Source organism: Limanda limanda, chromosome 16, assembly GCF_963576545.1.
Source record: "Limanda limanda chromosome 16, fLimLim1.1, whole genome shotgun sequence".
NCBI classification, from domain to species: Eukaryota; Metazoa; Chordata; class Actinopteri; order Pleuronectiformes; family Pleuronectidae; genus Limanda; species Limanda limanda.
Genome location: NC_083651.1, coordinates 11,746,251 through 11,771,977, shown reverse-complemented (window position 1 = coordinate 11,771,977; position 25,727 = coordinate 11,746,251). Strand labels below are relative to the sequence as shown.

At 42.1% G+C, this 25,727-nt stretch overlaps 2 protein-coding genes across 2 annotated transcripts in view; both read right to left on the bottom strand.

The window, feature by feature from the left end:
- Positions 1 to 234: 234 nt before the first annotated feature.
- impg2a (interphotoreceptor matrix proteoglycan 2a) lies at positions 235 to 20,682 on the bottom strand. Its single transcript, XM_061089108.1, has 21 exons — positions 20,604 to 20,682; positions 20,292 to 20,522; positions 18,472 to 18,638; positions 18,331 to 18,356; positions 18,194 to 18,226; positions 17,399 to 17,436; positions 16,988 to 17,055; positions 16,742 to 16,897; positions 15,276 to 15,334; positions 15,146 to 15,166; positions 12,037 to 12,245; positions 9,983 to 10,026; positions 8,579 to 8,762; positions 7,283 to 8,004; positions 6,080 to 6,367; positions 5,768 to 5,987; positions 4,821 to 5,031; positions 3,411 to 3,599; positions 2,283 to 2,484; positions 960 to 1,039; positions 235 to 292 (listed from the first exon to the last, which is right to left on the bottom strand). The coding sequence occupies exons 1-21, from the start codon at positions 20,680 to 20,682 to the stop codon at positions 250 to 252; spliced, it is 3,270 nt and encodes a 1,089-aa protein (XP_060945091.1). The 3' UTR covers positions 235 to 249.
- Positions 20,683 to 22,728: 2,046 nt separating this feature from the next.
- The window catches only part of senp7 (SUMO specific peptidase 7), a gene marked incomplete in the record, with an annotated part of 17,109 nt that continues 14,110 nt past the window's right edge, over positions 22,729 to 25,727 (bottom strand). The window contains 3 exon segments of the mRNA XM_061088342.1: positions 22,729 to 24,318; positions 24,420 to 24,570; positions 24,654 to 24,722. Coding sequence (XP_060944325.1) covers positions 24,181 to 24,318; positions 24,420 to 24,570; positions 24,654 to 24,722 — 358 coding nt within the window.

Below are 25,727 nucleotides of genomic sequence, written 5' to 3'. Positions count from 1 at the left end.
GGCAGTGGTTTTAAATCTGCCCCTGCAGCCACCGGCCAATCGAGTCGGCGGATCAGTCAAAAGTGACTATATAGATACTTTTTTTTATATCTGTTATTTGGAAGGGGGTGGACAAGGGCCAAAAACGTAGATGCCCATATGCATCTAGTCCATAATTTGTCCCATTCCTAAAACCTTGAGGAGGATTGTATTGGAACTTTAACTCTACAAATGAAGCGGAAATACCTTCTTGTTGTTGACAGCAAAGTTTCAAGTCTGTGAAGCGGAGCTCTCTCTGCGGGTATCGATGACCCTGCAAGCACAAGCACAAGCACAAGCACAAGCACAAGCACACACACAAGCACAAGCGCAAGCACAAGCACAAGCACAAGCACAAGCACAAGCACAAGCACAAGCACAAGCACAAGCACAAGCACACACACACACACACACACACACACACACACACACACACACACACACACACACACACACACACACACACACACACACACAGAAACACATTGGAAATGAGTTACTTTACTTACTGCACAGACAAGTGCCCACAACTTAACTTAGGCTTTTCTGGCACAAGGAATCTGCATGGCACAGACAAGAGGCATCTTCAGCCAGATCCCTCTTAAATACCCTCACAGCCATTACACACAGACACTGTTCCTGCCAAACTGTTGGCAGACAAAGGAATGTCTGTGTGTCGTAATTGTTTCTGTCTCACTGTATCAGCTCCGGGCCTGGCTGCTGAAGATTTGGTAATGATAGATGTGTCTCCACACTGATTTGGCATGGCTTGCATCCTTCATCTCCTCCAGCTTTCAACCAACCATTTTTTCACTTTGATTTTGTCTTTTGTCAGCATCCAGTATCTCAAACCCACTTCCCTATTTCTTCACATCCTGCCCGGCCTGTTTATCTCATCGCAGTGTAGAAAAAGGGGAAAAACAAGACGGAGAGAAACTCACGCTTGATGCTGCCGTACAAAGTCTGCAAACTGCCGGTCCTTAGCGTACAGCTCAATGATGCGTATCCTGTCTTGGATTTCCTGCAGAAACACATGATATCAGTCCAGAGGGAAAATTACATCAGCGCATCACGAGGAGATAAACAGTCAAATGGGCGGAATGTGGCTCAAACAAAAACACAACAATTTTCTGATTCAAGGATGCAAAAGTAATTGGTGGAACGAAACAATTCTGCAGCCTTCGAGTTTGCGGTCCAGATTCTTTTCAGGTCAAATGTGGAGGTGAGAAAAGAAAGATGTGCGCTGGCTGTGCTTGGTAACTGGCATCCAGATGGCATCGAGCAAGACAAATTTACCTGACTGAACTATCCATCCAGACTAAAAATGTTATTCTCCAACACACCTTCCAAAAATAGAGCTGTAGCGGCTCCAGAATGTATAAATCATGAAACATAAGTTAAAAAAGCTGAATCTTTTATTCGCCCCTTACTTTCTCTGTGATCATTTATTACCTTCGCCAAGGAGGTTCTGTTTTCATCAGTGTTTGGTGGTTATTTAGCATCAAGCTAAAGCTACTGAAATGATTTCCATGAAAATGTGTGGAGGGGTGGAGCATGACCCGTGGGAGAACCCATTACAGTTTGGAGCGGATCGGAATAAATGGGTTGATCCAGGATGGTTTTTTTCAAGTAGACAAGTACACAGAGACGTTATTGCGTGAGAGAGAGAACTGCATTGAGGTCACTTGCGCGTATACGCACAACAGCAGCTGATACTATGAGGTCGGACTGTCTGGGTGGATGGTAAAAACTTAATGGACAATAGTGTGAGCAAGCACATGTTAAACAGGGCCGAGCACAGCTATACAATGAAGCAATTGAGCAAAACACCAAGTTAGAGTTTCGCTTAAATTATTATGAGACATGCAAAACAATGTGTAGGTTAGTTATGTAGCAGTAGCGGTGCACATTATAATATGAAGGGCTGCCACAATATAGAGATAATTAATGGGAAACACTGCTTGGACATGGTGAGATAGGGCATTAGCTTTAGCGGAGGTATGTCCTCTCAGAGCACCCCTCTAGTTTTAAATATTATCATCATTATTTATACAGTGCTCTCAATAGTCTGTATTCATGGAAAATACTTTTTCAGATGACATCAGGACTGTGTTTTATTATAATTATCATTTTTATCTGCAAGGCAGAAAAGCACAACAGCTTGGTAATATTTAATTGAGTCAGATTGGTGTTTTTTTTAAACAGTAAAGGCATCATCATTGTGACTCACACATCAATCACGGTACAGCGTTGCACAAACACACCTCCTTGGTTAATTCACTGTTCTCGTAGATGTGTCGGATCTCCTCGCTGCTGAAGTCCGTGGAGGCCTCAGCACTGGCGCTGCTGTGCACTGGATATTCCGGATAGCGGCGGTAGTAGTGGCTATAGCCTGTGGTCGCCTCACTCTCATACATGGGATTGTACTTGGTCGCCCTCTCCAGAGACGGGAGACTCTCTGCTCCCCTGCAACACAACACACACAGAGATGTGAGGAGAGGCCGGATGACACACAGCGACACACTGTCTCGGGAACCACAAAACAAAACTGAGCTGCATTGAATAAGACTTTGATTAACCGTCCCTAACCTCCTTTGATGTCGCGGTCAGACACCAGACAATCACAAAGCCTCTTGTGTTGGGTGTTTAAGGCTTTTTGGAAATAGATCAGCGCTATATCTGCTCAACTAATTGGCTCTGAAGGGCTGTGGTACCCATGCCAGACACACACAAAGCACATAAACATAAACACAGAGAAAAAGTGAAGAAGACAGGAGGAGAGAGAGGGAGACGTTGACCACACTGATGTAAACCATGGACGATGAAGAGATGGTGCGGTGAATAATTTTGCCCGTTCAACTGAGGATACAGTCACAGGATGTCTCAGGTTATTCTGAACCCTCAAGAAAATAACCAGACTCCTTTACTATAAAGCTGATTACGTGGAAGAGAGAAAGTCGTCAGACACGCTGAAGTTTCTGTTCACTATCAAACAGTTGTGTTTATACACAGGAGTAGAGTTAATGGCTTCTGCATGGATGAAAAAAGAATCCTACTGGTTAATCCATCATGTGGCGTTTGTCTGATTAAGCTGTATGGTGAAGGTTTAATGTAATGAATATAATAAATATAAAAAGCCCATATTGTTTTCTTTTATTTATTCAAACCTCCTTCTGTAGGGATTTTAATCAGAAATGTTTCCAACAACATAAACAATAGAAGTGCAATATTATTATTCTCTCTCAAATGTAACTTTGCTTATCTTATTCTAGTTTCTACTGATATCTACTAGTAGTCACTGGTTCTGCATTACTTGGTATACACTTAATTTGATCTAATTTATATACAGCTTCACATATAATACAGACTTGATCAGACTTGCTCTTCCTCACCTTATGGGATCCTCTGACTCATCCTTGTCGTACTGATCCCGTAACGTCCTGGCGAGGAAAAAGATCACGCCGGAGGCCACCAGTAAGAAACCAGCTACGGAGGCGATCGCTATGCCAACCACCAGCGGCTCGGACACATACTCCTCACAGTGTTCTCCTCGGTACCACCAGTTCTCCCCGACACGACACCTGAGATGAAGATTTGTCCCAATGTCATAAAACAACTTCTGCAACTTGCTTAAACAAACATAAACAAACAGGCATAGATTCCCTGTAAAACGGGTACAGCAGAACATATTTTAATCTTATCACTGGTTTTCTGTTTCGTATTCTCAGTTGAATGACTAAAGAATGTGGTTAATAAAGGGGTCTACAGGTATAATATTCTGTGTGTGTCATTGAATAATTAATGCCATGTTTTGAAATTAAAACCACGCATCAACTGTTTGTTGTCCGTCTCCATGGAGCAAAGCAACACTTTAAGATCAACAGCGAGAGGTAAACAACAATCCGACAGCATCTGGAGCTGCCTGAGTGTTTTATGATGTGGTAGTGGGTGTTAAACTAAGGTTAGCAGTCTTCTTGGCACACACAATCTCTCCTGTGTCTGTTCACAGTCACACACGTCAACACTTTGCACATCTACAAAAGCCTCAATAGAGCCTGAGGACATGTTTCTATCACTGATTGCAATAGAATGTTTAAAATCTTACACTCATAAACCTATGCAATGTCTGTCTGGACATGGGAACGTAAGTATAGATTCTATAAATGGATATGAATTCAGATGCTCAAGCTGCACACTTGCTTTTGCATCCTCGAATAAAGAAAAATGGTTTTTGGTGTAATGTCGTTTTCAGGTTGAGCCACAGTCTGCTCAATATAATCAGATCTTAGAGATTATATCTTAACAAACTGTATTAGTTATTGTTATTCATGCTCATTTAATGCTTTTGTGTCAATAAATGAACATTGATGAACATTTTCTCAAACACTTTGGCAAAATATATAAACATTTGAAGATGGTTAATTGTTTTTTGCAGCCAACAAAAGTGTAAGCAAATCCTGATTCCATTTAAATGTTTATAGCCTCATTAAATTTCATTAGCTTTGAGACCTGAACATATTTTGCGTCACAGAATATATAGAACTTAATTTGAAAAAGGCTTTTTGAACAAAGGTTTGAAACACACCGGGCTTCTCTCCTCTACACATGATCCACATCCAGCCAAACAAAGCACCCTTAAAACTCAAAGCTCTCAGACTCTGGCCTCCTGCATGATCTGCGGTAACGCTCGGAAATCTGTTTTGGATTACGCGATGGAGTCCTGGCGTCGCAAACCTGCAAACTCAGACGCTCTTTCCCGCACACACACACAGAAACCATCACTTCCCCTAATCCCCACCCACCTGCAGATGGCTCCCTGGCCGGGGATGATGTCACACTTTCCGTCATTGAGGCAGAAGTCAGTCTGCAGATCGCAGATGCTCTGACAGGGCAGGTCGGCCACGCTGAAGTAGCCGGCGTTACAGACACACTCCGCCTCCCCCGACCACTTGTTCACCTTACACTCTGCATACTCGTTACAGGCCTGGAACTTGCAGGGGTCAGCCTGGTCACCTGGATGATAAAGAAACAGGAAGAGTGGCGATTGATTTGGGGTTTGCTATTTAAAAAGTGTGCTCAATATGCTCCAGATTTTAAAGAGATAAAAGAGTTGAAGAAATAGACGGATTTACTTCCTTGTTGAGAAGATCTACCCCACTTATGTCTGTCTGGTAAGCACAGAGTTAGAGCTGCTTAATGCAAAGAGATCCCGCCTGGTGCGTTGGCTGTGACTCAGACAGATTATCAGCGCTCATCCAAAACAAAAGCATGAATCAACGGTATCATCAATGGCCGATTACAAGCCGACTGACACAAAGGAGCCTGGAGGAAGATACTACAAGAGGAAGTGAAGGCAAGTTCCCAGAAAATCTTGTGCTGGGTCAGATCATATAACTGAGCTATATTATAAAAAGGAGGAGGATATAACACACACTGAAATAAAAAGGACTGTGAATTTATCAGTTTTACAAAGTGCTCTGTTGTTAATTAAATGTGCTGGAGTCCAGAAAAAGACTTCATTTCACAATTCACCCTTCATCAGAACTCTACATGTAAGTCTCTGGACAGGGGATTTACAAATTTTGCAACTCTGGTTGCAGCTTTAAATTGAAAGTGTTAACAATATCATCTAAATCTCAAAAAGGCGTTGAATAGGAGAATTTCATCAGACTACACTTTAAGGAAACTGATGACATAAGCCACAACCACATGATGATGCTGTGACACCAGCAGAGCGTACTTCACCCACCTGACTCTACATCCAGAGAGTACTTATCAATGGCCAGGTTCATGGTCTGGTAGGCTGTGTTACAGAAGTCTTCCAGGATCAGGTAGACGGAGGAGGTGACGGCCTGAGCCACAGGTTTCCCAAATTTCATCCGGCTGTTCACCACAATGCTTCCGTTCCTGAAGTTCAGGATCTCCAGGTTCTCAAAGTTAGTCAGGTTGGACTGCAGGTAGGGCACGAGCTGGGGGAAAAGATTTTAGAAAGATCAAATCGATTCTACGAATCAGTAGAGGTGAGAAAGATGACAGCCATGAGTGACTGGGAGAAGTTTACCAGCTCTAGAAAGCGTTGCTCCAAAGCTTTGTACTCTGGCGAGTTCTTGTTGAAGAGATCGTCGGAGAAGATCATGTTGGTCACCCTCAGGCTGAAGAACACCATCAGTGCTCGTCCAGGGTTCGCAGGCATGGCGATGCTGACCTGGTCGGGGCCGTATGCAACATCGAACGGGAATCCAGTGCTGCCCTCCTCCGTGTGGTTAATCAAACCATAACCATAATTAACCAAGTCGAAGCCCGGCTCTCCAATGGTGGAATCATCCAAGCCTTCGATAGAGGTCTGGATCTGGAGGAATACAAAAGTGGATATATATAAAAAATAATTTTTGCTACAAAATAAGCATCCGGTTTACGATGCTTGTTTTGACTTTTGTACCTATTTGTTTAAAAATGATAATAAAGTGTATGGTTGCTCCTGAAATGTGATGTGTGCGTAAACTATCCTGAGGCATTGATTGATTACATAAGTGTATGTGTCGTTTTTTTCCCTGCAGAATTAGTCTCACCTACACGAGTGTTCTCTGGGTTGCATGACTTTTGACTTACTTGCTAAAAATAGTTCGCTCTCTGAGTTCCAACAGTAAGTGGACCAGTATGGAGGTGACACTGTCAGAAGTTAATTAGCTTAATCTGTGATTTGTGCACAGCGAGTCCATTAGTCTTTGAGTCCACGTGTGCAGAGATTCAAATCCTGGGGTTATAAACCTAGGGCTGAAGTAACAGGACTGTCGGTTTTAACAGTTTTACCATCACCACAAATTGACCATTGAAAGAAATATATATGAATTACTGTACCTCCCACTATGTACAATGCAGGAAAAACTGAGTTGCCAATTACTAAACAATTAGCGTCATTAGCAGGTTAGGCTCATTTGGTTAAAATTCTTCAATCCAAAATATTGTTAGAAAAGTGAGTTTGTTTACTATGAGCTGCTATAGTCAGTAGGACAACATGAAAAATGCTGTTCCCATACTTTTTATGATTTTTTTTTTTTTCCTTGTGTTTCGTTATGTGGATAACGAGGCCAGGACCCGGGCCAGGACGGGACGGGCTCGGTTAATTTTCTGGGTTTGGACAGAAACTTGCGTCCCGAGCTGCACTCTAATGTGCACATGTGGTCTTGTTTTTGCAAGACATAAGGAGGTATTATAATTTTGCATTCAAGACCAAATCTTGTTCCAGTTTTCCTCTCATTTTTACCTCCACCAGTGAAGGGATGAAGATGTCAGGTGGCCCCTCAGAGGCAGGGTCAACGTCAGAGACGCGGGTGAAAGGCGACTCCTTCTCCGGGGACAGGGCGGTTGGTTGGACAGGATTCAAAGATTCTGTCCCAGGTGGTTCTTCTTCATCCACGTTCACCAGTAAAACCTCGTCCTCTGTGAGGTCTTGTGTTGAAATTGAGGGAGCTCCTGTGGTCTCGTTCTCTACAACCGGAGCTTCAGGTGATTCCAAGTCCACCTTCACCTCTCGTCCTTCGCTCTCTGATGCTGCCTCCTCCAAACCGTGATCTTCGATGACAGATTCCTCTACAGTTACAGATTCGGTTATCACCTCCACCGACTCTCCGTCCACAGGAAACAGGCCAGTTTCTGCTGATTCTGGATCTGCTGCTTCACCTGCTTCATCTACAGCCTCAGGAGGTGGGACGAGAGCAGGCAGACTTTCTTCTTCCGTGGTTCCGGTCACAATCGTGGAACTCTCCGTCTCCTCTGGAATCTCCACGTCCTCTAAGGATGGGGTCGGCTGCAGCGAGTCCTCCAGGTCAGAGCCCGAGGCCTCGATCTCCATCGGAGGTTCAGGCAGCGTGACGTCCTCTGGCAGCTCAGTGGAGGGAAGTTCAGCCGGTAGCTCCTCTGGTGGGGGGTTCTCTACAGCAGGAGCCTGCACAGTGTCCTCCACCAACAGACCCTCCTCCTCCATGCCTGGAAAAACAAAGATAATGAGTTCAGTTTGTCTGCTGGTCTCCCTTTTCAGAAACTGGCTGCCTTTTACCAGACCTCACAAGATCTATGTGGCAACCAAGAGAACATATTTTCATTAAGAGATTAACTAAATGAGAACTGAAAGATACAGAAAAATGTCAGTGCAAGCGCAAAGTACATATTGTAATGTTTTGGACTGCACCCTCTAAAATAAGAGCCAAACCGTTATTTTGTTTTTTCAGGGCTGATACAGATATAAGGGAGTAAAAGAATTTGATGCTGAATAAATATTGAGAACGATTTTTTGCTCCCAAGATGTTGTTATCGAACCGCAGGACAAAGAAATATAAGTATTTTAAAGTTTAACCATAAACTGAAAATATTAAATATATAAATAACTGTTCATAAAAAGAAAACACAAATACAACAAAATTTATTATATACAACTTGAATTCGTAAAAAATTCAAAAACGTCATTAAATTCTTAGGCGATATCTGAAATCACTGAGTAAAGTGTGAGACTGTTTCAAAAAGGAACAACTAGGGTGGGGGGAACAGGGGGATTTACACTCACTGTCAGTTTCAGGTGCACTGGTGACCAGGACTGGAGCTGCAGACACAACAGTGCTCTCCTCCAGAACGATAACATCGTTTCCTGCCGTTGATGCGGTGACGGTTTCTGAGGGCTCGGGCAGGTCGACATCTTCAACGTCTTCTTCCAGGATCGTGATCTCCTGCGGCTCGTCCACAACCACCGCCTGCATCACAAACAGCTGCTGTTATGTGAACTGTTTAGAGATATTTCATTAGTGGAAGCTGTGCATTCAGGAACTGATGATTGACACAGTGCTTTACATGTACAGGTCAGGGCCAATCAGAGCTCCTGTAGCTCACTGCTGACATACTGTATATTTATACTGGGATAATCCGTACAGGGTCTGTCTGAATTAAGGAGAAAGCAGAACCACAATGTTTTAATGATTTAATGATTTCGTCCTTTGACATTGAAGTTGTTTGCATCCCTGTGTGTTTGTTTGTTTGTAAACTAGATGACACAAAAACAGTTTGACAGATGACCATGAAACTTGGTGGAAGGACGTGATATGGGTCAGGGAAGAACTCAAAAAATGTTGTTGCAGATCCAGAGGGGGGCGGATGCAAGAAATTACTATTACCATTGGGATAGGGAGTTTTATAACTAGAGAGCTGATATTGATGAGATTGAATTTAATGGGACTATAATATATGTATAAATGTGAACAAAAATAAAAGCAGAAGTTGAATCTAAAATGTTCCGAATGCAAACTGGGTTAGTGAAGTGCGCCTGTGGCACAGTAGCTCTCCGCTCTGGCCTTTGAATCAATTACTGATGAAGTTTGCCAATTCCCCCAATTTATCTAATGAGTCAAATTAATCACCCGGTAAACGGAGCCATAAAGTGAACAAGCAGACACATTTAGTGCAACATAAACTCTGGTGATCATTAAAGTACACTCACACACAGTGTTACTCGTCTGAATGGACTCATGTGTGCAGTGTCTGCTCCTGACGCTCTGTGGTGTGGTGCACCGAAGCCTTTGCCCCGGAATAGCCGTGGACTATTATAGAAAGAGCCAAACTAATCCTGAAAGCTTCACTTCATCCTGGCTGGTGAGCTCATCCCCTACCTGCACTCAGTGGTGTGGCTCTGGCTAACATCACAAAGCCAGTTACAGGTAAAGCCAACATCAGTCATACTACGACTGTCAGCGTCGTGAAACAAGAGGGATTCGTCAACTTTGTGTGTGTGTGATGCTGAAAGAAACGGGGAAAGCCTGGAGAGAGAGAGAGAGAGAGAGAGAGAGAGAGAGAGAGAGAGAGAGAGAGCGAGAGAGAGAGAGAGAGAGAGAGAGAGAGAGAGAGAGAGAGAGAGAGAGAGAGAGAGAGAGAGAGAGAGAGATGGTTGTCACAATAGCTAGGGAGGTAACTTGTAACTCACCATGACTCCATCTGCAGCGCTGACAGACTCTGGGATTTCAGACACTGTGAAACCAGAGGTGAAACGAATATTAATACCAACTGACACAGAGGAGGCGAACGTGCCAAACGGCCTGAATAATCCTGCCTGCCAGGATCTAGAAAATCATTTAACAGTCGCCGCCTCGGCACTGACGGCCTCCGATCCTTCGTTACCTTCGGGGGTAAACATCCACAAATCAGTGCTCGAAATCTGGAGTGAATATGGTCCACTGTGAGCCAAGGCTATTACTGCGAGCAGAGACAACGCCAAGCTGTGCCTTTAAGTTCCCCCAGCCACACATGCCGGCCATATGAGACTGTTTAGCCATTATTTCTCATGTCGCAGCCCATAACTAATGGAAGCATTAAATGGCATCCATCTGCATGGGAGGTCGCTAACACTGTAAACTAATGACACACTTTCTCTGGAAAACATGAGCGGGCGGGGGGAGGGGGGGGGTCTCACAGGAGGAGGTGGATGGTATAGACATTATCACACATCACCTTCACTTTCCTCACATTACTGGAAAGTAAGAGGTGGCTACCCGACTTACTTTCTCAATCCAACAGATGTAATGGTTTGGATCTCCCAACAGTGCGTGTATGCATGTGTGTGTGTGTGTGTGTGTGCGTGTGTGTGTGTGTGTGCCCGTGCAGTGACTTTAAAGGGGAACGCTGCCAACTCATCCAAGTCTGTTAACAGGTATTAGGGAGCACTGCTGCATGTGGGTAAACAAGAGGAGCTTTTTTGTTACCTCCACCAACAAGGTTATGTTTCCGTCTTGGTTAGTTAGTTAGTGGGATTACGCAAAAGTCACAGGACAAAACATGAGGTAGAGCAGAGGTAACGGACCTAAGTACTGAGCACTGAACACTAGAATCTAAAAACTAGGCAGAAGCGTCAAATAAATACAATGAAAAAAAACAATAGAATCTCAAACTAAACAAGGATAAAAACAATGCAAATTAAAAAGGTGTAGATGAGTACTGATAAATATGAGTATTGTTATTCAAGTTTTATGAATTCATCAGTCAGAAATAATACATAACATTTTGGTGTGAATGCAGGGGTGTTTTTTTCACTTCCTTCAACATTCAACAACGAGATGGGCACATTTAGGGAACGGTTGCCAATGAGAGTGTGAAATTGAGTCCAGTTTGATTGAACCTTAGGGAACTAGGAGGTATGTGCTCTACTCATTTTGAAGTGCTAGTACGAAGGCAACTGATGTTCCTTTCCTTTCTTGAAGTTGTTTTACCCTCTCATCTGAAACGCTGCTACAGAACTGTGGAGAATGACCTGGATGACTGAGCATCTTCACAGACCTTCTCTATTATCTCCCTGACAGAAGAAATCCTACGCTCACAGCACTTGTTGCTCATCGAATATGACTCAGCCAAATCTCCAACTCAAGGAAGGTTTATGACGAGTAAGAAAAACATGGAACGTGAAATATAAAAGATGATTGTGCCGAATCGATTTGATTCTTTGTCTTATGCCCTCTGGCAATATCAAATCAGTGGAGTTTAAGAGTTGACTGTGATTATTAGCTGGGTGTAAGCCAAATTAAAGGATTAAATCAAAGCCTAAAAACCTGAGGGCTCTTATTTCAAACGTCCTTTTTTGCCGAGTCCGACTCTGCAGACCGTTTAATAACGAGGATTTAAATGTGGCACAGAGTAAATACACAGATCTTATAACTGAAGACTCTGTTATTTCTTCACGTTTAGCTGAAGCTCGTTATAAATACGTGTCCGTGCTCTCTGACGGAGAAGGCAGACAAATGGGAACCAGATGAGACTATTAGAACCCTGGAACGTTTTCTCAAGTGCTGTAAGCGTACGTTGTAATATTGCTGCGTCTACGGTGTCTCTATTTGATATGACACTTGGACGTTCGCCCTGCCCTGCGTGCACGTCCCCTGCCAATGTCTTCCCAAAGACTTTGCTGCGATGCCAATGCAATAATTGGCTCAAGAGAAAAATTTAAAAGAGCCGCGTGTGAGTTCTGTTACAGAGCAGTCATCGTCTTACCAGCCTCCAGCTCGTTGTTTTGAAGAGCCTCAGTGACAAAGTTCTTGACCTCGCTGATGGTTTGCACCACTGTCGGCCGCTCCTTGACCTCCTGGTAGGAGTTCTCCACCCGGTTGGACTGCAGGGTCAGGTAGTCCAGCTGGTCGTTGCTCACACCCGCTGCATCCACGGCCACAGTGACGGCGTAGTCCACCACCACGCCATCCAACCTGAGGACACAAAAGAAAGCTCAAAACGAATTCAACATATAATGACTTTTGTTTAAAATGTACATAATTATATTGTTACCAATGCACTTCATTGTACCAATTAATATCTTCTTGCAAACTACAACTGTAGATCTCAAGAATTGAGCTGTCTGTCATTGATATTAGAGGCAAGATGAGATACAGTCACCGTGGAAACACTGTAGAATTTCCCCGTCGTAAAAGTCATGGTTTCTCGACTTGCTTTGGAAAAGACTGCATTAAAAAAGTGGACCCGACACTGTGGATGGAACCCGGCGATCACTTGATCTGTAGTTTCTCCTCCTCTTGTCCGTTGTGTCTTGTGTTCTACTATCATCATTATTATGTCCAAAGAGGACGTTACGTGTATGTTTTCACTGAAGTTTCTTTGTCCATTAGCAGGATTACCCAAAAACTACTGAACCGATTTTCTAGAAACTTGGTGGAAGAGTGGGTTCGGGCTGAGGAGAAGCTTTGGAGGGGATTAGATTAAGGGGGAAAAAATTTCACTTTCTCTAACAGCGCAAGATATAGTGTTTTCAACATTTTTCTTAATTTTTCAGCGAATAATGCAGAGATCTTGATGAAAGAAACATACATATGTAGAGTGCTAATATCCATGGACTCTAATCTATCTTCTGTCAATACAATATGCTGATAATGAGGCCAATCAACCTTGGCAGAGGTATGTGCTCTCCATAGTGTCATGACTGTGCAAAATCATTTACATTAAGTTGACTGCTGAATATGTTCACATATTCTCACACCTTTCCACAAGCTTGTTAATGGATCTTATGGAGACATTGTTTCCAAAGTCAAAAATTATATTTCAGTCTAAATTCTCATTCCTTTTAGTATTCTTAATTCCAGCCATATTCCCTAGTCCTCTCTGTGTGTTCAAAATCTAAATATATATTGAATTTATATGCATATTTTTAACAGGAGGGTTTCATAGGGACTTTTGGGGCCCTCAGGCAAAAGGGACTTGGGGGTCCTCTATCGAACCTAAATTGTCGTTGCTGCGGACTAACATAATCGGCCGTTGTCAAGGGCAACCTCTCAGCTTGGGGCCCCGGGCAATTGCCACCTTTGCTGACCCTGTTGCGACGCAGCAGATCTTACAGTCAGAAAGTGGTAAACAAACGTCTCCTTGATGAGGGAGCTGCTCTCCAAGAGGATGGAAATCACTCCCGCATTAGTGTGATTTAGTATCAGACTTGTGAAAACAGTTGTAGAGCTCTCACAGATGACTGATGACGGCAGTGATCTACTCTCGCCTGGAACGCAGGGGTTTCAACCATACATGTCAGAAACGGGCCCAGTCAGCAGAATGATCAATATCATCATAATAAACATGGAAATCTCACAACCCAGATTCCAGACTGTGGAAAAAGAAAACATATATCAGCCTTTATTTGACTACTCTCCTCTCTGACCTAGTTTGTGGGGATTCTGGCAAACAGCTGAGCATGTGCCAAACCACAGTCGGCCCGTTCAGACGGAGATCGTTCTTTTCCCCCTTTTAGCTTCACACACTCACACAGAGCTGAGATCTGCAGCAGCAGTCACTGAACCACTGTGGGGAAATGTGAACATATTTCTCAATGTACATAATGTTATCACCAAATTCCAAAGTAAAGGAACATTTGAATTTATATAAACTTTTCTTGTAGTGTACAGCAATTGATTACTAAACTAAATCCTTGTATTATAATACTGTGTTGTATAATCTTAAAGTGATTTTACTTCACTTGAATATTTCCATTTACCGCCAGCTTCTCTTTACTCTCAAAACATCCTCAGTGTTTTGTGGCACAGATTCCAATAGATTGTGGGAAATACCGTATTTCATTTTGGTTCACGTTGTCAGCTGCAGATATTACTATTGGACTGAGATCTAGTGATTGGAGACAGTTTAAATCCACTGCATTCATCGTCATGCTCATGAAAGCAGCTTGAGACGACGTTTGCTTGGTGACAAGATGCATTACCACACTGGAAGTAGATCAGTGGCCATATAGAGGGGCACATGGTCTGGAACAATATTTAGATAGTCATTAAAATTATTGATTGATATGAAGGGGCCCACAAGAAAACATGCCCCACACCTTCAAACCATTACCGCCAAGTTAAGTCCATGGATTCATGCTTTTAAAACCAAATTCTGACCCTGTCGTCTGCAGCCTGAGCAGAACTCGTGATTCATTACACCAGGTTACACTTTGTTTTATTCAACCACCCTCACATTTTTATGTGTTAAGCTATGTATTTTTGAGTTAAAGGTGGCGAAATAGAGCTAACAACAACTGGTAGGTGCATTTATTTTTTGAAGACCCAGATTGACCCTCTTTATGCTACGCTAACCTAACTGGCTGCTGACTGTAATGTTACATTAACCATATAGACTTGAGTCTGAGACCTTTAGGTTTAATATTTGGATACTTCCTTCACTGGTCGTACAGTAGCACAAGAAACTGTCCCTGCCTTTTATGAATTTCTCCTCTTAACCTCTTTTTCCTGGGCACATACTCTTTCCCTCTAGACCTCCTCCTGCGCCTCTCCGCCCTTCCATCAGAGACTGATTGGTGAGGTCGCTAAGCCCCAATAATCGTCTCTATAGATGAACAGATGCTCGCTTGGTTGGAGTCATCTGATCCCACTTAACAGGTGAGTGACCGTACTAAGATCGTTACCGCAGGCAACTAGTGACACACCTCAACACGTGCCCACACCCACAGGTAAACACACAGTGGGATGAAGGTGAAGCCACACACACTCACACTGCTGCAGCTAAAGAAATGTTGCTGGGGATCTCAGGGCTTAGATACCAGACAGGACAGGAGGAACAATTCAAGGTGAAACTGCCTGAACTGATGACTCACCCTTGGCTGTCCTTCTGAGGCCTGCATGAAACACAGAGAAGCTGTTAAACCTCTGCAGAGAGCGGAGAAGGTGTTGAAGCTACAACTTCAGAGAGGTTTGGTTGTAACGTGAGGTCAGAGAGAGACTGACCTGAAGTCCAGCACTGACACACTCTTAAATCCAGGAAGACCCTCCAGCGCCTCTGCGATCTGCAAACACAAAGACGATCAGGCATCAGATGCGAGCCATAGCTAGTTGTTTCTCAATCTATCAAGGAGGTTTTGTTTTCACCCTGGTCTGTTTGTTTGTGAGCAAGATTATCCAAAAACGACTGAACGGATTATCCCGAAACCTGGAGGAAGGAAGGGTTGTTGGTCAGGACAGAGGCCATTTGGGAAATAACTCATGGATTTTTATGAAGAAAATCAATTTGTTATTTGATGCCGCTTGATTGGATTTTAGTGGATTGTTGGGCCTTGGCTGAGGAATGTGCTCTATTGAGTTTATTTGTTAGAAGAGTTAGGCAAAAACTACACAACCATTTTCCACCAAACTTGGTGAAAGGATGGAGCCCAGGCCTGGAAAGAACCCAATTCATTTTGGTGCAAATGCAGATTAAATGCCAGGTCCTGTTTTTTTTTCTTTTTCTTATAACAAATAAATCCTTTAGGTCATCAGACCATCTTTTATTTCATATTTCAACAATAAGAGCTAGAAAATCGTGTAGAGGATATTTCAGCCTTGGCAGAGAGTGCCATTCTAAAGTTATGATTAACTTTTTTGGCAAAAGAAATCTGATTTCTTGGTACAAAACAGAACATTTAGAGTTTTTTAGGCTGTGGCCCTGATCTTTATCCTCAAGAGGCACACTACAGCACCATGGTCAACTTGAAAATATATTTTTTCCCCAAGGTCTCTTAAATCTAAACTCACTGACCGAGTTCATTTAATCCACCAGAGAAGGAAGATTGCAAAAGAAATCTCTCAGGTCTGTTCTCTCCCCTACCTCATTAACTACCTCCGGTCCCTGTCCCTCCACTTACACATAGACCTTAATCCCTTAAGGCACGTGAGCTTGGGTGTAAAGTGAAGGTTCTCTATGTAAATCCTATGTGTAAAGCAAATCTCAACAAAACTTAATTCAAGGTGAATTGTTAGTTCCTTCAGACAGACATAAAATCAAGTATGTGTTTAAGATGTGATTGTTAACAAGCTGTGTGTGTCTGTGTGTCGATCTGACTGCTGGGAAAGCACATAAGAAACTTGCTGAATTTTGAAAGCACCAGTAAAACCCCTGAAGTCGCCTAAGGTGAGTATCTGTGCAAACATATGTGAATTTTATCTTTTCCCAAAATGCATCATTAAGCTGTATTTTTTATCACGTGCTTATTTCGCCAAAAACAAACGTTTAACATAAAATCTGTGCTCTCTGATCCCCAGCCTCAGAGAGGTTGGGTTTTTAACCACCACTGCAGTTAAAGTGCACGTTATTAAAGATAACAATGCATCCATCACAGAACATAAACCCGGACATACAGCAGGTCCAGACCAGAGCCAAGATACAACAGCAGTGATGGGAGTCATAACCAGCGACAGGGACTGAGCCAGAGACAAACCTTCTCTGCCAGCTGTCGACTGAGCATCTGGAACTGGAGGCTGGCAGGATCCTTGAGGTCGCTGCTGTACGACTGTCTGGTCAGGAGGATGCTGAGCTCCACCACCTGCTCCAGCATGGCGGGCGTGGGAGGCTGCACGGCGATGTCATTGTCCAGCTGCAGCATGAGAAGGAGACACAGTTTAAATGCAATGCAGGCGCATAGATTCAGAGTTAAAGGTGTACGGATGTATTTGTGTGCACTCACAGTACTTTCCATCAAATCTGGGGCATTGGTGACTGCATCCACCACCACCACCACCTCCTCTGCCTTAGCTACTCATTGGTGGAGTTCATGTGCAGAAGAAAATAGAAGATGTGAGTTTATTCCAGGTGGATGCGAGCTTAAACCTTTAGTAACTACGTCCTCGTCTGATTCCTGATGGCTGCATAGACTAGATTGTCCTGACTCTGAGTTCTTTCTAAATCTCGGGCTAAAGTGGCGTAAAGCCAAGATCACCCGACCAACACACGGGAAGATGCATTAACATTAACACACCACAGTGAAAGCTAGATATACGATCATGTGTGACAGGTGCTAATATGGACAAGGTGCTTATCTGAACACCATACGATTTAGCTTCAGCGAACAATGTCTCGTAGCAGTGTTGTCTCTGACCTGGCTGAGGAGCTTCTGATGTGTCTGGTGCCGGCGTGCTGTGAGAGACAAGAGACCGGAATCACATGACTTAATAACTATAATAAAGAGAATACACACCACACAGGCTTTAAAGGGGGATGCAAAATCTGTAGGGATGAGATGAGACTGACATTGTTTAAATATCAAAATCCCACAAAGAAGCAAAGACAATAACTTTCTTATATACTAAGTACTGTTGCAAGCAAATATGTTTGTGTTCCTTTGTCATGGAACTGCAGTGTTGTCCTAAATTATTAAAACACGTTAAGTAAACTTGTTATATTGGGCAACATGTTAAATTATTACATTTTCCATGTCTGAAGTATTTTTTATTTATTTATAATAATTGAAATAATGGAAAACTATTTTTGCAATTGAGCAGTATACAAGCATGAGGGCATTTCAAGTCTTCCTAAAGGCAAGTTATTTGTTAACAATTAAAACTTGAGCTATATTCTATATGTTTATATGTTTATACAGCAACCGCAAGTTATGGATAAATTTGCAGTTGTTAAAAGATAACGATGAATAAAAGTGTTACAACAACTATGGTATAATGTGGTATAAGCAATTTAAAATGTTTATATTGTGTTAAAAGAGTCTACATGTGGTGTGGGACGAAGTTAAAGGTAAAGTGTAAAGGTTTGGCCCATTTGTGTTTTTGATTATAACATCCAAGCACACATACTGATAAGCAGGAGAATTCTGACCTCGGGTTGTAACTGACGAGTGTGAACATGAACAGGTTGGAATGAAAAGTCTTGAATAACTCACCTGCACATATTTTGCCAGGACCTGTTGGGTTCACTACAGACAACGAGAAAAACAACACACTTACAAAACTCCGATTTTATGAGATCGGTGATGTTTAATTGAATCAGTGTGTGAGCACATGGGAAGTTTTATTTTACCTTTTCACACCAGGCCGGGACATTCTCTGAAAAAGAGAAGACGTATTGTTTAGTAACAGTATCAGCCGCCTGCAGAGATGTTTATTTTCCCCTGTGTTGCTAATATACAGACTTTTATTAATTCATGAATCATCCACAAACCTTTTTGACCAGAGTCTCGTGCTCCTCGGACTGGCTGAAGAAGCTGCCAACATTTTGTGCCGTGACTGTGCCCTCCTGGCACTGGCTCATCCAGCTTTGGTACTCCTCTTGCTCGGGGAGTCGGTCCCAGAAGATCTTGAAAGCCTCCCATATGGTCTCCTGGCATACTGGTCAGAGCAGGGAAACACAACATCCACTTAAAACTAAGTTACACAGCACATTTAGAGAAACATTTTCCATATTATTTTTCTCTCTACAGCTCGGTAACGACTGCAGTGCACTCTAAATTCTTGTTAAAGGCATTTCAAGGTTAGAAAACCCACTCTGCTGGCTCATTAGTGGAGGAATAGTAACTTTTAAATCGTTCAAACAATGAAAGACCATTTGCAAAAATATATATCATCAGCTCAAGGTGCTGACACTCATATCTTACTCTCTCTGCCATGTTTGCACCATGACATAACCCCCTGTTCATGAGTGAGCTGACTGGGCAGTCATCCAAAGTCTGTGCATGGACATATGGTCCAATCTCCTCTAATCAACACCGTCTGTGAGACACAAGACTCGAGTGGTCACCTTTAGATCCAAACCCTACTTCTTACATAATAAACATCAACTTTTCACCATTTACAACCTCACAGACGCACATATGTTGAACACACCTCTGCACCTGGTGCACTGCAGCTCCCCGTGCATCCGTCTCAAACGTATTCTCACTTAAACGCAGATGAATAAATATCTATAAAATATCTAGATTCTTGACTTCATGGAAAGTAGAGCTACCCCAATGCAAAACACATCCTGCATTTATAATGGCACTTAAGTGGTAAAATAGTTTTTTTTTAAACGTGCTTTCACTGGCCTTGTTGTCTGAACTCACTTTTACTTTTTAAGTCACCTTATATCATTTAATTTGATCTTTTAAATTATTTCATTCCGTTCAATTTTTTTGTTTCTTTTGACCAATGATTGCTTGAAATTTAAATAATTTTAAATGTTTTATTATTTCATATTTGTAAAGCACTATGTAACTTTGTTTTGAAAGATGCTATATAAATAAAGATTATTATAAGTACTGTATTCATATTACTACACAAGTATTATCATTAAAATACACATAAAGTATTAAAGTGCTGAGTATTAAAGAAAATTGACCCCCCGAATGCTATTCATATCATTAAACTAAATGACATTAACTGATTAGTGTCATTTCAGCATTTTAGTGTTGTATTTGGTCAAGCTGGAACTAATTTGAACAACTTAATGCACAGTTTGTTAATTTATTCTATAAAAACTGACTTTAGAAAGTCTTTGTCTCTCCAGACGGGAGAGAAATTGCCCCAAGTGCTCTCAACTCTGCTCAGGGCAAGACCCCCATACCAAATTGGAGGTGGTTGAGGTGCATTGTGGGTAACATAGGCACCCGATATTGATGCAATATCTCTGACTCTGCTTTATTAATTTTCTTTTTTCGAACACTCACAGTCTATCAATGCTAAACTGGTTGAGTTCTCGATGAAACCTTGACAACTTGCAGGAATAGATGTCATTTGGTGATTTCATTTGTAGTTTGCTTAAACCGACTCTTTAAGGGGAAATATCTGCCAGAAGTAGACCACAGTCTGTTTCAGTGTAAATCTCATGAGGCCTAATTGCTCCTGGTGACCTGCGAGATTAACACTCTTTCCTAATGGACATTTCACTCCATGAACTGATCCCACAAAATCAGTGTATTCATCTTCTCTTTTCACCTCCTGCTGTTTGTCTCCTCACTCCTCATCCCAGCAGACAATAATCCTGTGAGCTCCTCTGTATCTCACCTCTCAGATGAAAGTAGCTCAGGTGGTTGGAGACAACCTGCTGCGCTGTCTCCTGAGCGCACAGTTTGACTCCGCTCGGGTAAAGGATGTTCCTCTTCTTTCGAGAGACGAGCGCGTGGCCTTCCTGTGACGCCTTCACATCGGTTACTCGAACGATGTGTGGAAACGCCACCGGCTCCTGACTGTAAGGCAGACTGAGTGGTCCCATAGAGGAACCTTCCAGGGTTGCACCTTGAAAAGACAGACAGTAAGGTCTTAAATTTGAATCTTAGAAATGGACCGGATGCTGGTAATAGGAGAATATATACATACCTGTCCTTATGTCCGAAAAAATTACGAGAAAACTGAATGCAACGGGATAGAAAACACATGTCCACGACACGGAACTCATATTAAATCCTTGGTTGTGTTTAAATCCGTAGAAAAGGGATCAAGAAAACGTTTACTTCCCCACGAGTCGTGCAAAAGTGATGTGAACAGCTTCTTACAAGTGTGCATAGTTCGGAAATCTCCGGACGTGGAAAAAAAACAAAAATCCCAGAAGCCCAATGCTAGCAATCATTTCACGATACGGTCGCATGCTGGTTTCTGGAGAGGTGTGTCCCATGGTGCAGAGAGAGGACAGCTCATGGATCAGGTAAAATAGGCAGATGGCCTTCAGAGAGAGAGGGGGGGGGGTTTTTTTGAATGCCCTCTAATCCTGTTTACTCTAAGCCTTTTAGAGGAGCTAGTTAGTGGCACAGTGCTGGTGAGGGAGGCGTCTTAGTGTGGAGAAAACAGCCACGGACAGGAGGTGAGAAACGCTGCAGAATCAACAACAAGTGCAGGAGACGCATCACACATGGATGTTATGACAGTTGAGCGACTCTTGTAGGGGATTGATACAGGAGTTAATGTCTTCTGAAGGAAATCTTGACATCTCCAACCCTGGTGGTTCAGTTTCACAGAGTGTGTGGGGGGGGGGGGGGGGGGTCCCCAGCCTGACAATCGCCTGCAGACATCATAATGACTTGTGTCTGGTGCTGTAAAACAATCACTAATTCCACTGCAGTATAAAAGAAACAAAGTTCTGATCTGGCAGCTGCAGACAAGTTCGAGAACTTTTTTTTAATAATCTGGCTCGCAGCTGTTGTCAAGAATTCCCACACACAAATCTCTGCCATCCCAGAAATATATTCTGCAGTGAACGTGCGCAGGTTCAGCCGCCGAGGCGTCGGAGCTGAGCAGGTGAAATCCTCTAAGTATGTATATAAATATGACCGCAGAGTCGCAGGCTTAGATGACCTTTAACCCCAGACCTCTTCCAATAGGGTTTATCCTGTTTTTAAAAAGGGAAATCAGCCTGTTCTAATCTTTAAGTCGCTGTGGTGCAAACGTGAAGAGACAGAATAGAGGGAAGAGAGTAATGAGGGTTAACAAACTTAGGGTTTAGTGTGAAAGACAATGGTGGCGACATCATCATCATCATCATCATCATCATCTCACAGACGATGAGTTTATAGTGTTGTTTTGTTCCTCAGAATCTGCCATTGACAGCAAACATCTAAAAACGTTGGAAGCTGATGGCAAGTACGTGGTTTCAAATCAGTGTTGGTCAGAGTGGAATTTTTACCTCATACTAGGGGAAAACATTTTAAAACTTACCAAAAGCATTAAGATTCATCCTCTGAGGAACTTCTTAACTCTTTCTGAAAACAGAATTTTTTCCACCCTATTAACGACCCTTCCCTTAAAGGGATAGTTCACCCAAAAATGAAAATTTACTCATTATCTACTGACCACTATGCAGATGGAGGGACGGGTCCACTAAAGGCTTTCAGGAAAGAAACAGTGTTGCAGCGAAATACAATACAATTGAAGTAAATGGCGACCACTTCTTCAAACGTGAAAAAACCATCAGATAAGAACATGAGATGCCTCCACACTGCTCGTGTGGTGTCATCTAAGCGTCTGTAACCCCCGACATTCAAATTTGACAAGAAACGGCTTCATTTACATCAAGTTTTTAGCCTAAATGTCGGCTGTGATCCACAGGGGAACAAATCAGAGGATTCTCGGGCAGAGGTCTTTCATCCATTGAAAACCAGAGGACAGGGCTTCAGCCCCCGAGGCTTTGGAACAACCTGACCTGTCACAAGGCAACGTCGTTTATGTCCCCTCTTAACAAACATTTGATCAAAAGCCCTTCCGGATTTTATTTCATTTTTAATTTCCCTATTTGCGGATCTTTTTTTTTTTTGCTGATTATTTCATGCCTATAGTTATAAACTTTATCATTATCTTCATTATTATTCAATCTGGGTTTTAGTGATCAATCACTGATCATCAAGGAAACTACCTCAGGGCTACGGTGAAATGTATCCACTTGTCACTCTCTATCCGCAGTAAACTGATGTTCAAGGTCCCAACAAATAAACACACCACATTTTTGTTTTTCTATAACTTTTATTACAGAATCGAAACCAAACATATTTTGGAAACAGCTCCTGTACATTCATGAATAAGATCTAAAAAAAGACAGATCAAGGACTTTGTATGAGAAAACTGAAAGATGAGCGGAACTTATCTCTGTCGAGAACAGTGGAGTTGAGCTGAAACTTTCGGGTAATTTCAGATCTTAATCAACCAGTGTTTACCCTTAACAGAAAACTGTTACGTGCCAGTGTTTGCGCACCCCTCAACTTAGCAATTTATCAAAAGACTCCATTCACTAATATGCTTTATGTATGTAAAAAGGTAGTTTCATGAATATAACACATATGTACAGAACATCTACAGTAAATACTGTACCTATTAGTTTACTTTATAGCAGCCATTTGCTTACACTCGTTAAGTTTGGTCAAAAAAAGGAGCCAAATCCACAACAGGATCAAAAACATTTCCAAACACTGTTTTCAATTTTTCTATATTTTTTGATTATCACTGGGGAAATTATGAAAAAAATCGTATTGCAGCTCAATTTTTCTTCTTTCCTTTAGTTTGTGTGACAGTAACCATAATATCTTTGGATTAAGGGCTCAACAGGTAACATGATGACATTAACTTGGGCTTTAGTAAAGTGTGATCACTGGAATTTGGACAACATCGCTTAAGAAAACACAGTAGTAATCAGATTCATTGATGGTGAAATTCATCATTAGCTGCACACTGGTCAAATTGTGTTAGTTGCGTTAATATATCAATTTCTTGGTTTGGGGTATTTCTGTAAGTTCAGCTGATACCATGATGCTCAATTTGATTTCAGGGCCTTTGATGGATTGTAACACAGATGGTTACACAGAGTGGGACAGAGTGGGACACACTCAGACACACAGAAGACAGACAAGAGGAGTGAATACTCAGTTCTCCTGTCTGAGACTAAGTGAGGCACAGAGTGAGCGGCAGAGTTCAACAAAGTGAAAATGATGCAAGTGTTGGGTCAGACTCCAGTCCCTGAGACTTCAGTGGGGAAAACATTTTAACTGAAACGTACATTTTACTATGGCTGTGTTTAAGATGACAAATTAGAAAATTCTGATGACAAACTAGAAAATATAGAAAATCCCTTACAAATAATGCCTTTTATAAAATATCTTGCAAAATAAAAACAATCAATAAAAGGTCTCTAGGTGTACAAACATTTGCATTTCTGGATATTACCGACTTTGTAATTCAGGTTGTATGGACAGCTACGTGTTTATTTTGAATTTACTGCTGCCTTCATATTCAGTCACAGGAGCCACAGAGAGTCAAAGGTTTCCAAGTGTTGTTCAAGTTAATGTGTCTAATGACAAAATCTAAAACCTAAAAGGAATATCTCCAATTCACGCTGAAATGTCCGTCACCCAGTGTGCGCAGTGATTTGTAATAGCTACAGGGAATGTGATGAAGCAAGCAGCAAAACTGCCGTCTATATGTCACTTTCCTGATTCTGCCATCTGTAAAGGTTAAGTACCAGGTCTCTGATTTCGTCTCGTTTCTGCCGCACCTGCTGTCGTGGGAACCATCTCTCCAGGCGTAGGGGGAGATCGAAGTGAACCACGGGGTCCTACGAGCAGAAGAAGTTTCTCACTGTGAACACGTCTTGAAATAACTTAAGAATTCTATGTCAGACTACGTGAGCCCCAGAAAACACAGACGACTCTTTACCTTCAGGAAACTCTCGACGTATTGCAGCAGGTAAAGGCCACAGTCGCTGCTGTTGTCTTGACGGGGAACTTGACAGTGTGAACCTTTCATCTGATCAGGGCTAAATTCCCTGGATGAGCCACGGCGGACCTCCCACTCTGACTGCAAGTACCTGAGAGACATGTATATCATCTTAAAACACACAAGTACAATAAACACAGCAACAGACAGGCGGATATAAGCTTTCACACTTACTCCCGTAAGAGTTTGAAGACTCGCTCGTGGAGAGAAAGTTTGAGAGAATCCATGATGAGGATGCACGGCCTGCAGAGAGGAAAATCCGTAATTAAATGTTTTGCTCGACATTCCACATTCATGTGTTATTGAGGGCTATTTTTCCACATGTACATTGAACATTGAAAAGGTGCTGAAACAGTTCTGTGATATACACATAACACTTAAGAGCTCAAAAAGAGAGAGAGAGTCAAACTGTCTCAACAAGAGACCACAGTAACCACAATCCTCTTCTTTAGCTGTATGCTAAGTTTAAATCCATTTTTATCTTTTAACACAAGGGGCAATTTACCAATGATAAATATCAAGAATGAAAATCAATCTCAGGGGTCGAGACATGATACAAAATGTTCATGTTTGCCTTTAATCTGTTATGTAAAACTAGAATGACACTCAGTAGAGCACATGCATCCACCGAGGTCCAACAGCCCCCTTATCACATATCACGCCCTTACAACAAGTTTTTCTGGAAATCGGTGTAGTAGTTTTTGCATAATCTTGCTTACAAGCAAACAATCCAACAAATAGACAGGTCTGAAAACAAAACATCCTTGTCGAAGGTAATTCGATTTCACCATGTCAGACCATGCTTGTACAGACGTGTGTGTTTTGTAATCAGTCCATGGTGTGTAGGTGTCCACTGGACCTAGAATTTTCTGCTTTAGTTTTTCTGTCATACTTTATTGAGGACTGTGTCTTGTAAATATACGACTATGCTAAAAACATTGGAATATTTCCTCAAACCTGGTTCCCATTAAATATGAAGGTTTGGAGCATTTTAGTGTTGATGAATATTCCCTTTTGAGCATTGTGTTACTTCACTGTAGCCAGAAGTTCTAGGTCAAATAATTCAACACAATCTGGATAAGTCATCAAAATATGAACTTCATAGACATTTCACCAATTTTCGAGGAATCAATTGTATTGTTACTGATGATCAACTTATCTGTGCTTTCTAAAAATCATGCAAACATGAACACATAATCCTGAAGGATTTGTGTTAAAATCAAGAACAGCTCTCAATACCAGATGGCG

Excerpts from the sequence above, each read along its gene's own strand:
- impg2a (XM_061089108.1), bottom strand. The coding sequence starts at position 20,682 with ATGAGTTCCGTGTCGTGGACATGTGTTTTCTATCCCGTTGCATTCAGT. Across the intron at positions 8,763-9,982 it reads GCGCTGCAGATGGAGTCATG|GCGGTGGTTGTGGACGAGCC; the intron begins GTGAGTTACAAG and ends TTTGTGATGCAG. Across the intron at positions 5,032-5,767 it reads CTCTCTGGATGTAGAGTCAG|GTGACCAGGCTGACCCCTGC; the intron begins GTGGGTGAAGTA and ends TTTATCATCCAG.